The sequence below is a fragment of the Hypomesus nipponensis genome, chromosome 23 (genome assembly GCF_054491055.1).
Source record: "Hypomesus nipponensis isolate SF chromosome 23, ASM5449105v1, whole genome shotgun sequence".
Lineage (NCBI taxonomy): Eukaryota > Metazoa > Chordata > Actinopteri > Osmeriformes > Osmeridae > Hypomesus > Hypomesus nipponensis.
The window spans coordinates 680,053-693,684 of NC_140383.1; the positions used below are offsets into that span (position 1 = coordinate 680,053).

Here is a 13,632-nt window from a genome sequence, read left to right on the forward strand (position 1 = left end):
CCTCCTGCCCCCCCTCTTTTCCCTCAAGGTCACACCGAAAGTTGCCTGATTGCTGTTGGTTCAGCTGTTGAAGGGCCTAGCACACCTGTATAAACAAGCACAGACACAAACGATTAATGCATCCTGCTGACCAAACATCAAACTACAGAGGGTCTTCATGGGATATTTATTGGAGTTAGGAAGTGATTCAGCTGATGTATTTACTTTCAACAAGTATTTCATCCGATTCAGATTTGGTACATTCCTATTTAGCGAAGGTCTTCACATATCAAAATGGGATCATCTGCATCCTAAAGTATAGGCACACGTGTACACAAAATGACGTTGCTGAGATCAATACTCCTTCACCTTGTCCATCATAGATGTGTTACCTAAAACTGCTTCCATACGAGTGTATCAGCTGATTAATGCAGATGTGTGTGTCACGCAGGGGCTCCCTGGCTTACCTGGCCCCCCCGGCCCCCCTGGCCCCCCCGGCACCCTCTCTAAGGACTCAGATGGACCTGCATCATTCGGAGCCCAAGGGCCCCCCGGACAGGACGGAGCGCCCGGTCAACCGGTAGATTCACACAGTTATCGTATCTGTGCACTAACCCAGACAGTCGCTAACCCAGACAGTCGCTAACCCAGACAGTCGCTAACCCAGACACTCACTAACCCAGACACTCACTAACCCAGACACTCACTAACCCAGACACTCACTAACCCAGACAGTCAATGTTGAGTGCAATTTCTTCAGTCTTTGCTCTGATTGACATCACACCAATCTGACCTGAACTTCAACCAAATCAAAACTGTTTGTTTCCAGGGTCTGCCTGGCAAGCCTGGTATGGATGGCCGTCCAGGGGCTGTAGGAACCAAGGGCGAGAAGGTAACCACTCAGACACGACTCTTCAATTCATTCCTTTAATTGCTTTTCAAGTCATGTCCTAATAACTTTTGTCACTAAAATCTAAGCAGATAGAATTTCTTAATTTCCAGTAGTTAACCGAAAAAAGGTTCGGTTGTAGGTGTGCTCAAGGCCGTTGCCCTCCCTTATTCCCAGATCTCAATACAATTGAGCATCTTATGTGCTGGATTGACTAGTCTAAAACATGACTTAAAGGATCTGCTGTCAATGTCTTGGTGCCAGATACCTCAGGACACTATTCAAGGTCTTGTTGAGTCTTGCCTCGGTGTGTGGGCCCTGTTTAGGTGGCCCACAGAGAATAGCAAGCCATACTGTTTTGGCTCATCGGGGTGTATGACTACAGTTGTAACTCCTACAAAAACTTTTCCAGGGTTTGAACCCTTGAATCTGATCAGTAATATTACTAAACATCCTCTTCTTCAGGGGGATCCAGGGGAGCTGGGCCTTCCAGGAGCAGTGGGGCAGAAGGTGGGGATTTACACATTTGGTTTGAAGACACATTGTCAGCCTTTACACAAAAATGTCTTACAAAGTATTGGTCAGACTTCCACTCCAACCTTACATTATTATTAGGGATGCACCGACTTAACCTTAGAATTTTTTCACTGAACCCTTCGCTTGTACTACGCTTGCACTGCGCTGGTCGACATAATGATGCCACCGTTGATTACGGGAAGGTGTTCACGTAGGTGGAGCGTTCAATGCAGTAGGCTGAGAGAAAGTGAAAATGGAACTTGTGTGCAGAAAAAGTGTTGTTTTGTAGTACTTTGTCAAAAGAAGGTGATTGAAGTCGAGCTACATGTTCAATTTGCAATGCCGATTTGTCTCGTGGTGGCAAGGACCCTAAACAATACACAACATGTCCGCTGTTAAAACATATTGCTGATGAAACATTTGCTGATGAAACATCCGAAAGAAATCTAAAAGGCTAATATTTTGGATCTTGAGATAAACATAGGCATATGGTATTTGTCAAAATAGTTTTTCCCACTTGTCTTCCTGGCATAACGTTGCCATTCTTTTTTTTTCTTTTCTTTTTTTTTTACAGTAAAAAATAAATTAATAAATAAATACACTGCTGTGGACGTTGTTTACTTCATTAATGTGTTTACTGTGTTAATGGACTGAGGATGGTGTAGGATTCGGTTTTGGATTTGGCCCAATCTTGACTAGTTGATACGGTATTCGGCCGAACCCCAAAAATCTGGATTTGGTGCATCCCTAATGATTATATTTACTTTCTCTAGCCAAGCTCCTATCTTTCATATCTCTCCACCCTGCTCTCCCTCTATTCATCCTTCCTGTCTCCTAAACCTGCTCTCCTTGAGGTTCTGTGTCCTCCAAGCTTGCCTGAGTGGGCCTCCTGAGCCATAGTGTGTCACACTGTACTTGGGAATAGATCTTTCTTAATAGAAACTCAACTAATTGAAGCAGATGTATGATGTTTCTGTATGAATTACTCGCTGGACTCATATGGTTTTCATGGCTTTTACCATCTGAGGGTGCTGTAGAACTCATGCGCACGCTTACTGATAAGACTGGTTTGCGGATAACGGTGGCCTAACATTCTGTATACACTGCAGTCGACCTCTTGTTACCTCTACCATAAAGAGCAATACAGAAGCATGGAATGACTAAATAGTATAAACTTAGTAAAGGAACTTGACATGCTGTGTGTAATGTCCTGGTGTTCCACCTCTCTGTAGGGATCATCAGGAAGCCCTGGTCCATCTGGCCGAGCAGGAGAGAGCGGATTGGCTGGTCTCCCTGGACCAATGGGACCCATCGGCCAACCTGGTCCGCCAGGCCCCCCTGGGAGAGGCCTCCGTGTTGGCTTTGTGAGTGTTGCTGTTGGGTGTTTAGATGGAAAAGCCATTCATGTGGTGTGGTATTGCTGTACATTCACTCAAACAAAACCTGAGAGGGCTTGACAAAAGTCTTCAGCTTAGTAAGCAAAAACGATCAAATCGTTGATCTGTTCTCTCAAAAACATTTATGGTGCAAAGTGAACATGCTGTGACTTACAACGCATGTGTGCGTGTGTGTGTGTGTGTGTGTGTGTGTGTGTGTAGGATGATATGGAGGCTTCTGGTGGGTTTGGTATTGGTGTTCCTGGAGCGAGAGGGCCAGACGGAAGACAGGTGGGGGACCAGCTGTTAATGTAGATCTGCTGTTAATGTAGATCTGCTGTTAGTGTAGATCTGCTGTTAGTGTAGATCTGCTGTTAGTGTAGATCTGCTGTTAATGTAGATCTGCTGTTAATGTAGATCTGCTGTTAATGTAGATCTGCTGTTAGAGTAGATCTGCTGTCAATGTACTGTATATCTACTGTTGATGGTAGATCTGCTGTTAATGTAGATCTGCTGTTAGTGTAGATCTGCTGTTAATGTAGATCAGTTGTTAATGTATTTAATTAGAAAAACAGGGGTTGTTCTTAAAGATATGTTTTTACTTTCAGGGTCCTCCTGGTGTACCTGGACTGCCAGTAAGTGTTGCATTATTATTATCTCAATATCCTACAATTATTTATCTCTAATGTACATTCTCAAGCAAAAGCGTATCAGTTTAAATGTATATTTACATATGGTTAACATGTTGGTGTTAATCTTCCACTAGGGCAAGTCTGGTTTGCCTGGGTTTCCTGGTCAGAAGGGAAGTGAGGGGTCTGTAGGACGAGACGGCCGGCCTGGTCTGGACGGCTTCCCTGGACCTCAGGTACCCACTGCTGACTCTGACACAGCAGGCACAACCTACTGACTTTCACTGTTACAACGCAAGTCTTTCCCTGACTAAGTCTGCTTCCTATTTCATTTTCAAGGGATCAAAAGGTGACCATGGCGACAAAGGCGAACGAGTGAGTACACAAACAATTTCCAATGGAATTAAAATGTTCCTTGTTAAATGTTTCAACGGATGCCTACAGTTTGAAAATTCCCAGAAACATACCAGGAGGTGTTTCTGCCATTTGTCCTCCCTTTGCACCCCTTGTATTTTGGGTAACCCTGGGTACGTTGGGTAACCCTGGGTACGTTGGGTAACCCTGGGTACGTTGGGTAACCCTGGGTACGTTGGGTAACCCTGGGTACGTTGGGTAACCCTGGGTACGTTGGGTAACCCTGGGTACGTTGGGTAACCCTGGGTATGTTGGGTAACCCTGGGTACGTTGGGTAACCCTGGGTACGTTGGGTAACCCTGGGTACGTTGGGTAACCCTGGGTACGTTGGGTAACCCTGGGTACGTTGGGTAACCCTGGGTATGTTGGGTAACCCTGGGTACATTGGGTAACCCTGGGTATGTTGTGCTTTAGGGAGAAGCTGGTCAAGATGGGACTGGACATCCAGGGCCGCCCGGCCCGCCCGGTCCTCCAGGACAGATCATCTACCAGACCTCAGGCAGTGTGAGTCTCAACACAGCAACAACATTGTGATCCGTGGTCACCTTTAAAGATCTGTGGCCCTCAATAAAGGATTTGGAAAGCCACTGCGTGTTAAAGCTCTGGCCCTTGAAATGATGAAACATTCACACTACAGACAGACAGAAGCAAGCACTAAAAATAATTCCAACACAATTTTATCTAGCTGTTCTGTTTATTAATAGAGTGCAAAACCTGACTGTTTTTCTACAGTACGATGGTGTCGCTGGGAGTGTTGGACCTCAGGTAAATGTTTCTAGTTTTCTGAAATGTTAATACAGATATCCTGTACAGCTGCACATCCTCCTCAGTCTGTTTATATTGCTAGCTCACATGTCTCCTTAATGGATCAATTGCTGTAATTATTCCAAAAGAACTTTTTTTGAAAGGACTCCAACAATTTAATGGCTTTTATTGCAATGGAGATTAGTCTGTGACCTTGACAAAATTATATGAAACCATGGCTGATGATGAAAACATAGATGATCGAACTGTAAACCATGAATCAAGATGACCGCCAAACATCTGCTGTCATGTATTGGTGTGTCACTGTGGAGAAAACTATCCACTACTTAGCCTTTCATTACATTACATACATGTGTAATTGTCTTATTACATGATTAACAACATCATCTAATTAATATTTTATATTAAAATATTAATATATTCAGGGTGGACCTGGTTTACCCGGCCAAGCTGGATTCCCTGTAAGTCAATGAGGTCATTTCCTTACATGTTGTTTTTAGCGTTGTTATTCAAACCTTTCATATAAACATCATTTCATATTCAAACCGTTTGGATGTCATCTCCAGGGCCCTATAGGGCCAAAAGGGGACCAGGGGGACGCAGGCCTGCCAGGATACGGAGTTAAGGTCTGGAACCTGGCCTCATCGTTTCATACATGTCTGACTGTCATTAGGCTTCTATCAGCTGTCATTAAGGAAACAATGTGACTGAGAACTTCAACTTAACAGATTAATTCTAGTGTGAAGTTATTGTTTCTCATGGATTGTTTCTTTGTTGAATTTAAATCGTTTTGTTTCTCCGTCCTCCTGCCAGGGGGAGAAGGGTGAGCCCGGCTTGATCATCGGACCTGATGGAAACCCACAGTACCTGGGAGGAATGCTGGGTGACAAGGTGAGTCCACACCACAGTCTGGATGGATTTCCCTACCTGAGTGCCTGTGTGTGGTGTTAATCAACTCTCTTTCTCTCTCCCTGTCTCTCTCTCCCCGTCTCTCTCTCTCTCTCCCTGTCTCTCTCTCCCCGTCTCTCTCTCTCTCTCTCTCTCCCTGTCTCTCTCTCTCTCCCTCTCTCTCTCTCTCTCTCTCTCTCTCTGCAGGGCGAGAGAGGCCCTCCAGGACCAGTTGGACCCACTGTAAGTATGCATACATCAAAATATTTACACAGATGCAAGAAAAGAGAGGTTGACAGTTATTGTTTTTAGAGACGATGTCATATTACCCATCTTAACTAATTCAGACAGGTTAAAATCGGTAACCTCATCATTGACTTTCTGGTATTCTGGTACTTTTTGTTTGTTGTTTTTTCTTTAACAGGGTCCATATGGCCCTGCTGGTCCAAAAGGTGAAATAGGAATGCCTGGGAGACCTGTGAGTACTACCACAACGTTATGTTCTCCCATCTGGCAGTTGCAGGATGCTCTCAACAGCAACACAATAATTGGTCAAAGTTTCCTTGTCATTGGCCAATTCCAAAGCCGGTCCTTTCCCTGACGGTGGTGTCATTACCTGTATTCATGTGGTCACCACAGCACCTGCTGTAATTGGTGTGGAATAGATGTTGTGTCTAGTTACAGGTGTGAAAAAAGTCAAGTGTTTTAGAAACATGGTACCTATCATTACCCTGTGGTGTAAACAAACACTTTGGAGAGCAAAACAACAGCTAAGTTGAGCAACTTGATGTGAGGGCATTGGGAGACAAATAGTTTTTTCTGAAGTGTATCATTTCAGTTTCTTTGAAAAGAAACAGACTATTATCTCTCCACCGCAGGGTCGCCCGGGTGTAAATGGATACAAAGGTGAAAAAGGAGAGCCATCTTCAGGTGCTGGCTTTGGCTACCCAGTAAGTCAGCTTTAATACGTTCACACAGAATAAGGCTGTCTTTTTGAACAGTGTTCGACCAAATTCAACACTACCATTAGCCAACAGAATATGTAATACTCATACAGTGGTGACACAACAATCAAGACATGATTTAAATCTCTTCCTGTATGGTACCTTTCATGGATTTGGGTTCAGTATATTTGTTACTAAAGCCTGTGTTGTATAGTGAAGCTTTCCCCTCGTGTGCAGGGTGTCCCAGGCCCGCCTGGTCCTCCTGGTCCTCCTGGACCTCCCGTCTCCCTCGACCGCTTCAACGTACGCTCCTACACATCTTAAACACTGTCACAGTGACATGTTGTTTGTTCTTTTACCTCAGGAAAAAAAGCCCCCTGACAATGTCCTTTTCCCCACTTCTTTTAGAGATACGACGACGTCTCCAGAAACTATCCAGGTACAGCCCGACAGATAGCTGTTTTTACATCAAAGACAATTCCCTTGGACAGAACTTCCTGAAGCGGAAGATTAAATTCTGACCTGATGTGAATACCTAGCAGTCAACAGAAGATTTTAACGTCCTAAAGTACCTCTTGAGAAATAAGCAGTTCTGTTGATCTAGCTATCATGGAGGAAAGATAGCTTAATGCTCAATCTATTGTCAAGAGATTAGGCATCTATACCACATGGATTTGGGGAATTTGCAGATAAAACACGAAATATTCCTGACACCGCTATCAAAAAGGATGGGTAGATTTAAAAGTGAGAGGGTTTGTACAGCTACATCCAAGAGAGTATTTGAATCTCAACAGTGTATGTAGAGTTTTCTTATGTTTCTTGTTGTTTTCTGTAGCAACAAAGGGGGAGAAGGGTGACCGTGGCAATCCCGGTGTTCCAGGGTCACCAGGTTCAGTACATCTCTACACCTCACACTTGTCCCACTTTCAGTTATGTCCATCTATGCAATACAAAGTATTTCTTTTGTTCAGTTATGTGTTATCAATGTTGCTTTTGTTCATTTGTAGGTACCGGCTCCAACTACGACATTTACAGTTTTAAGGTAAGTAATAACTCATCTTGGATCTAGTAAGATGCACACTTGATTTGATGTAATATCACCAACACATTGCCTTTACAGTAAATCATGTTTGATTAATTACGTAAGATCTAATTCATCCAAATCCAGGCCTAGCTTGAAGTCAAGCAGTCTGCAGTAACTGCACTTCAGACCCTTAAATAGTCCAGTATATAGACATCCCATCTTGACAGGGGGTTTGGAATAACAGGGTTGTGTTTTGTTGCAGAACGAGCTGAAGGGAGAGCGTGGGGACGGGGGGCTGAAGGGGGAGAAGGGGGAGCCTGGCGGAGGTTATTACGACCCTCGCTACGCCGGGGGACAAGGACAGCCAGGACCTCCCGGAAGCCCAGGCCTGCCAGTGAGTGAGAGCTCAGAGGAGTGTTTCGTCATCACTGTTATGTTCAGAACTTTGAGAAATATTCAATCACTGGTACTGATGTCTGCTGAACATCTTTGTATGGTTTTGTTTGGGCATATGGGTTCTGGTGACATAAACAAGCCATGTTGCATTAGCATGCAATTACCTAGTGCAGTTTTTTTCAAATGACATCAATGGCAAAACTGCATTAAGGTTTCCCTCCTGTTCTCCCCAAGGGTCCAAAAGGAGACTCCATCAGAGGCCCCCCTGGCCCCCAGGGCCCCCCAGGGTCTCCAGGGATTGGGTACGACGGGCGGCCTGGAAACCCTGGCTCCCCGGGCCCCCCTGGGCCTCCGGGATCCCCCTCCCTCCCAGGAGCCTACAGGCCCAACCACCGTGAGTCAGGAGTCCAGTCTGGACACTGCATAACAGTCTGATGTCTGATGCCATCTTAGAAAGAGATGTAACTACATGATCACTGCCGTCCTTAGACATACCTTTTCTTTCTGCAGCCATCAGTATTCCTGGCCCTCCAGGGCCCCCCGGGACCCCTGGCCATCCCGGTCACTCCTCAGGGGTAAGCTCTCTACATTAACACAAAATTGACAAGTCAAGATTTTGACTTCATTCATTCGGTCAACTGATGCATTGATCCTGAGCTGCCAGCTGACGCTAGAGAGATGAGACTGGAGGAATCTCCCACTGGAGGGAAGGGTTGGCCCTTGCACTGGACTTTCAGCATCATTGGCTGTTGGTCAGGTTACATTTGTTTATAAAGAATGTGTTTTCTTTCCCTAGGTGACAGTCTTGAGGTCGTACGACCTTATGATGGCTACTGCCAGGAGACAGGCTGAAGGCACCCTCATCTACATTGTGGACAAGACCGACCTCTACATCAGAGTCCGTGAAGGCTTCAGACAAGTCCTGGTACGGATAGCTGATATGTTTGTGTCGAGGCCAAGGCTACAATAAATTGTGTGTTGTAAAAAGTAAAAAGTAACATTTTAAAAATGGATTATTTTGATTTATTGGATTGGATTCTTTTTTTCAGCTTGGTGACTACAGTCCTTTTTACAGAGATCTGGTAAGTTTAGAATGAATTTAAAAACATTTCACAAGTTGGGAGAGAGATAAGGAAACGTATTGTCATTCCAAAAAATGTATAACGCTGAACAAAGTGGGGTTAAACCTGCCAGATAATAGTCAGACTCCAGTACACTCACTGTTCAACCCCAGAGGTGCGATAGTGTTAAATGTGTTAAACCATCTCATGTCTGTCTGGATCTGCAGGACAACGAGGTAGCAGCAGTCCAGCCCCCTCCGGTGGTCCTGTACCCCCAGTCCCAGGACCAGTCGCCCAACAACGGGGCCGAGCACTACTCCCAGGGCGGGGACGCCACACGCCCCATTGAGCCTCCCCCTCGCCAGCCCGTGGAGGTCCCCCGCCCCGCCCAGCCAGACCCCAGATACCCCCCTCAGTACGACCCCAGGTTCCCAGACCCCAGGTACCCCCCTCAGACTGATGGGCGCTACAACCCAGTTCAACCAGAGAGCCGGTACCCAGTGACACCCCAGCGCCGACCTAGTCCCCCCGTTCCCCAGCCGGCTGGCCACGTGCACACTTCAGGGCCCGGAGTGAGTATAGAGTCATCTGTCATCGTCATTCAAAAAGATGAACTAGCCAAGCTATTATCTCTAAAAAGATAGCTTTATTTAGAGATAATTTGCATAAAGATAGCTCTAGATCGCTCTATTTAGAGAATACAGTAAAGGAGCTTTCTCACTTGGTACATTTGCTTCAATGTGTAGGGGTTTTATATTGGCCAAACAACCAAAACTATGCAACAGCAAGTCACACATTAGGTGCGAGAACCATCACGCAAAAGCATCTCCAGTCTTAAGAAAATGAAAGGTGGGGACAGGATATCTTCCAGCCTCTAACTGCAACATGTCCCTTGTGTAACACCTTTCTCCCTCTGCCCCCCAGCTGCACCTGATTGCCCTGAACGCACCCCAGGTGGGTAACATGCGGGGCATCCGCGGGGCCGACTTCCTGTGCTTCCAGCAGGCGCGTGCGGTGGGCCTGAAGGGAACCTTCCGGGCCTTCCTGTCGTCCAAACTGCAAGACCTCTACAGCATCGTCCGCAAGTCGGACAGAGACAACCTCCCCATTGTCAACCTGAAGGTACTATAGAGCTGCTCTGCAGGGCCATTTGAAAGAGTTGCCATTTTTTTATGAAGCACATAGAAGAATCTGGAATTCTTCTAAAACATTACATGCATATTAATTAGTATTTTGTGTGGAAGCTAATTCCCAAATGGTTTGGGAATATGGTTCCTGAAATTAGCTTTTACATTCCAAAATCAATGTCTCTTTCTCAATTCAGTCCACTGAATCAAGATCTTTATAATTGACCAAAAATATTCAGAACATTTAAAGCAGCGTGCAGTGGTTCATGCAATTCAAAATACTTTAAAATGAATGCTTTAAACGAGATTAAGAGGGAGATGGAAAGGGAAAGTTCATACATGATTAGTTGTGTTTAACCTCTCCTGCTTCTCTGTGTCTTCCAGGACCAAGTGCTGTTCAACAGCTGGGAGTCTCTCTTCAGCCAAACCACAAGCCGGATGAAGGACAGCGCGCCCATCTACTCATTTGATGGCAGAGACATCCTCAGGGACAGTGCATGGTGAGTGTCCATCTCCTCAACGTCCTGGACAAAGGAAATATTCACACCATTCTGGTTGTAATAACCGAACAGTGTAATTACCAGAGTACAGTCAGTCAGGCCTAGCCTATTGTATAGTTAAATGCACAATGGAACAATGTGTCAAATTGAAAGCATGTTTCAGAGGCTCAACATTTAATTTGCGGCAACAAATATAAAACAATAGACACATCAAGTAAATACGCATAACCAGGAAACTGAGGCATCAGAAAAATTAAGAAAAAATAACCTAAATGAAAGTTGATTTCACGTGTGGTTTCCAGGCCAGAGAAGCTGATCTGGCACGGCTCCAGCCTCCAGGGTCACCGCCAGCCCGACAACTACTGTGAGACGTGGCGGGCTGGTGAGCGAGCCGTGTCAGGCCTGGCCTCATCCCTGCACACCCAGCAGCTCCTCCAGCAGACGCCCAGCGGCTGCTCCAGCGCCTACATCGTCCTCTGCATCGAGAACAGCTACATCACCCACTCCAAAAAATAAGCGAGGCAGAAGAAAGGTGGAGGGCTCTAGAATATGCAATACAACTGGTCCAAATTGGCCTTTTTGTGACCTTTTTTTTTTTTTTTTTTTTGGTCCATGAAAAGCTGCCCTGAACACGTATTGTACGACGAACTGTGTTAATGGCTCTCGCCCGGTAGAGAAGCTTCCCAATGTCTACTCCACCTTTCCATATGATGCCAAAGAGGCGGGTCGAACAGAAAAGCATTTCTTCTTATTTTGGAGCATTGGCACATATTTTTCCCTGGGGTTGAACAAGTGGAGAACAGTGAGTGTTTTTAAATTGTATCCATAAAAAAAAAAACTTGTATATGTGTTGTTTATTGTGATGTTTATTGTTGTTTGGTTATATTCATGTTTTTACTTTTACAAACAGTCTTTGAATTTGGTATATTCAACCAGTTGTAGCTCAAATTTTTGCGTATAATTTTCACTTTTATTTCCATTTAAGGATTGTGGGTTACTAAGGGTTACAACAACTTTTAAATATTATTTTACAAATAAAGAAAATAGGTATTTATTTTTTAATGAATTGGTGAGGGCATAGGATTTGATTTGAGTAAAGAAATGACAAAATACCCTGATCCATATTGTAGTTGGCACTTTTTCCACAGAAGATTCTTTCTAAACATTTACGCATTCTAGCAAGATAGAATGTTAAACGTTCTCTTGAAATTTGTATTTGGTCAAAAATAACTTGTGGAATATTAAATACTGTTATTCTAAGTGTTGTGTCACAGATGTATAAATGTGATACATGATTTTGTTTACCCAGTATATAATATATATATATATATAAAAGAAAAAACGTTTCATATCACAATTTTCTGAGCACTGAAATCTCATCTCCTATTTGGACATTACTTACAATATACTAAACCCACAGTATTCATCCAAAACCATATAAGACAAGTCTCTTAAGTCTCCATCTAAATTGAGGCTCAGACAAAATTGATTGAAAAGGTCAATGTCCCTGTTAATAGGAAACATTTCCTGTTGATAAATCTGTTTAATTTGATGCTGATTCTTTTTTGAGTGACTGCTGACTGATGTTTGTGGAAACCAGATGTAATTTATGACTCTTTGCAGTAGACTCAAAAGTAGACATTAACTTGGCACTAGTGCTACTGTTGTTGTGACTGGACATGTATGAACTTGTGGATATCCATTCTCTTTGTAACCAATATGTGCTGAACCATTTTTCCCAGGCACTGAATAAATGATTTGTTTTTCATCCATGAAATAATTACACATAATTGGGATTACATTACAGAGACAGTTGTCCCTTTCAGTTAACTTGGCATATGTCTGACATCTTTAAAATGTCTTCAGTAGTACACAGTGGTAGCATGGACAATCTAAACAGGGAGAGAAACCTATTTAAAGGCATGGTTGCAGTAAGAAAGGCTCATGGAGGAGGGAGGTCACTGTGCACTGTGATAGAGAGCGGCTAATCACACACAGAATCCCGATGACAGCCCAGGCTTTGAGGTAGAGGAGAGAGAGTGTGTGTTGGGGGGAGTGTGTAGTGAGACACAACCTGTATGGTTAGAGCGTGCAGAGTCCGATCTTGCCTGACTGAATTTGCGCTAAGTCCAATGTATAGTGTGGTCCACTGTGTTCACCTCCTGGATGCAGATGTGTGCTATACTCTCTAAATTGCAGATCCACACGCTGTGGATGAGATTGCCATCTCTCCTCTCCACCTTTCCCTCCAAAAGGCCTGTCCACTTTGAGGTTTATAGTCCGTTCAATGGGATCCAGCTGGGTGGCCTTGCCAGCTCCTCCAACACAAATCACTGAAGGGTGCTCAACGTGTCTGTCACATGTTCCTTGAACACAAGCCCCTTTAAGTAGGTCTCCTGCTTTTACTATTCACCTATACCTCAGCACCAATACAAATCTATAACACCTCTTAGGTTTGCTATTGTGAAACAATAATTGTTGACATTATTGAAAAGGCTAGGCTATTTCTAGTGATGAAAAAAAAATATATATATATATATATTATGGGTGGGGGAAAAAATCTATTCACATATGAATCGCGATTCACATCGATTCACTTTTTTTTTATATATGTAAGCATATATTGAATCGAAATGTGATTAAAAAATAAATAAATCGTGAATCGATTTTTAATCAAATCGTGACCCCAAGAATGGAATAGAATCGTCAGGTACCAAAATATTCCCACCCTATTAGACGGTAAGCTGTACATTTCTGTTATATATGATATTTAACTCAAAAACATTAATTCAGAAATAAATAAGTATTTTCAAGAAAAGTGAACGAGTTCTTAGAAATCCTTCAGCAAACCTTCACTTGTTTTGTATGTATGATTAGAAGGCAGAGTATTCTGTTTTATAACTTGGCATTAGCAGAAAGAAAACGTACGTTGTCCTGTGGCATTTAGTACCCGTGGTCTGGTGGGTTGAGAACAAGAGCCTAAACCACAGCAACATGGGTTCAAATCCAGCAGAGAGCACACATCCGTGGGCCCAGATCCCTGTAACCACAGCGCACTCTGCGACTGTCCAGATCCCCTCTCCCAACTGTCTTTCCAGGTACCCAACTGTCCCACCAGGAAAGA

General features: G+C 44.0%; 1 protein-coding gene across 2 annotated transcripts in view; it reads left to right on the top strand.

Moving 5' to 3' along the window:
* The window catches only part of col18a1a (collagen type XVIII alpha 1 chain a), a 32,576-nt gene extending 20,300 nt beyond the window's left edge, over positions 1-12,276 (top strand). For both annotated transcript variants that reach the window (XM_084689103.1, XM_084689102.1), the window contains exons 14-42: positions 431-559; positions 809-871; positions 1,334-1,378; positions 2,617-2,748; positions 2,983-3,051; positions 3,369-3,395; positions 3,527-3,625; positions 3,729-3,764; positions 4,218-4,307; positions 4,536-4,568; positions 4,994-5,029; positions 5,135-5,194; positions 5,382-5,459; positions 5,664-5,699; positions 5,881-5,934; positions 6,335-6,406; positions 6,638-6,703; positions 6,809-6,839; positions 7,236-7,289; positions 7,408-7,442; positions 7,687-7,818; positions 8,055-8,214; positions 8,331-8,395; positions 8,617-8,745; positions 8,870-8,902; positions 9,109-9,453; positions 9,806-10,003; positions 10,393-10,508; positions 10,811-12,276. In XM_084689103.1, coding sequence (XP_084545229.1) covers positions 431-559; positions 809-871; positions 1,334-1,378; positions 2,617-2,748; positions 2,983-3,051; positions 3,369-3,395; positions 3,527-3,625; positions 3,729-3,764; positions 4,218-4,307; positions 4,536-4,568; positions 4,994-5,029; positions 5,135-5,194; positions 5,382-5,459; positions 5,664-5,699; positions 5,881-5,934; positions 6,335-6,406; positions 6,638-6,703; positions 6,809-6,839; positions 7,236-7,289; positions 7,408-7,442; positions 7,687-7,818; positions 8,055-8,214; positions 8,331-8,395; positions 8,617-8,745; positions 8,870-8,902; positions 9,109-9,453; positions 9,806-10,003; positions 10,393-10,508; positions 10,811-11,024 — 2,637 coding nt within the window. In that variant the 3' untranslated portion in view covers positions 11,025-12,276. The remainder of the gene's footprint in view (positions 1-430; positions 560-808; positions 872-1,333; positions 1,379-2,616; positions 2,749-2,982; positions 3,052-3,368; positions 3,396-3,526; positions 3,626-3,728; positions 3,765-4,217; positions 4,308-4,535; positions 4,569-4,993; positions 5,030-5,134; positions 5,195-5,381; positions 5,460-5,663; positions 5,700-5,880; positions 5,935-6,334; positions 6,407-6,637; positions 6,704-6,808; positions 6,840-7,235; positions 7,290-7,407; positions 7,443-7,686; positions 7,819-8,054; positions 8,215-8,330; positions 8,396-8,616; positions 8,746-8,869; positions 8,903-9,108; positions 9,454-9,805; positions 10,004-10,392; positions 10,509-10,810) is intronic.
* The last annotated feature ends 1,356 nt before the right edge of the window (positions 12,277-13,632 follow it).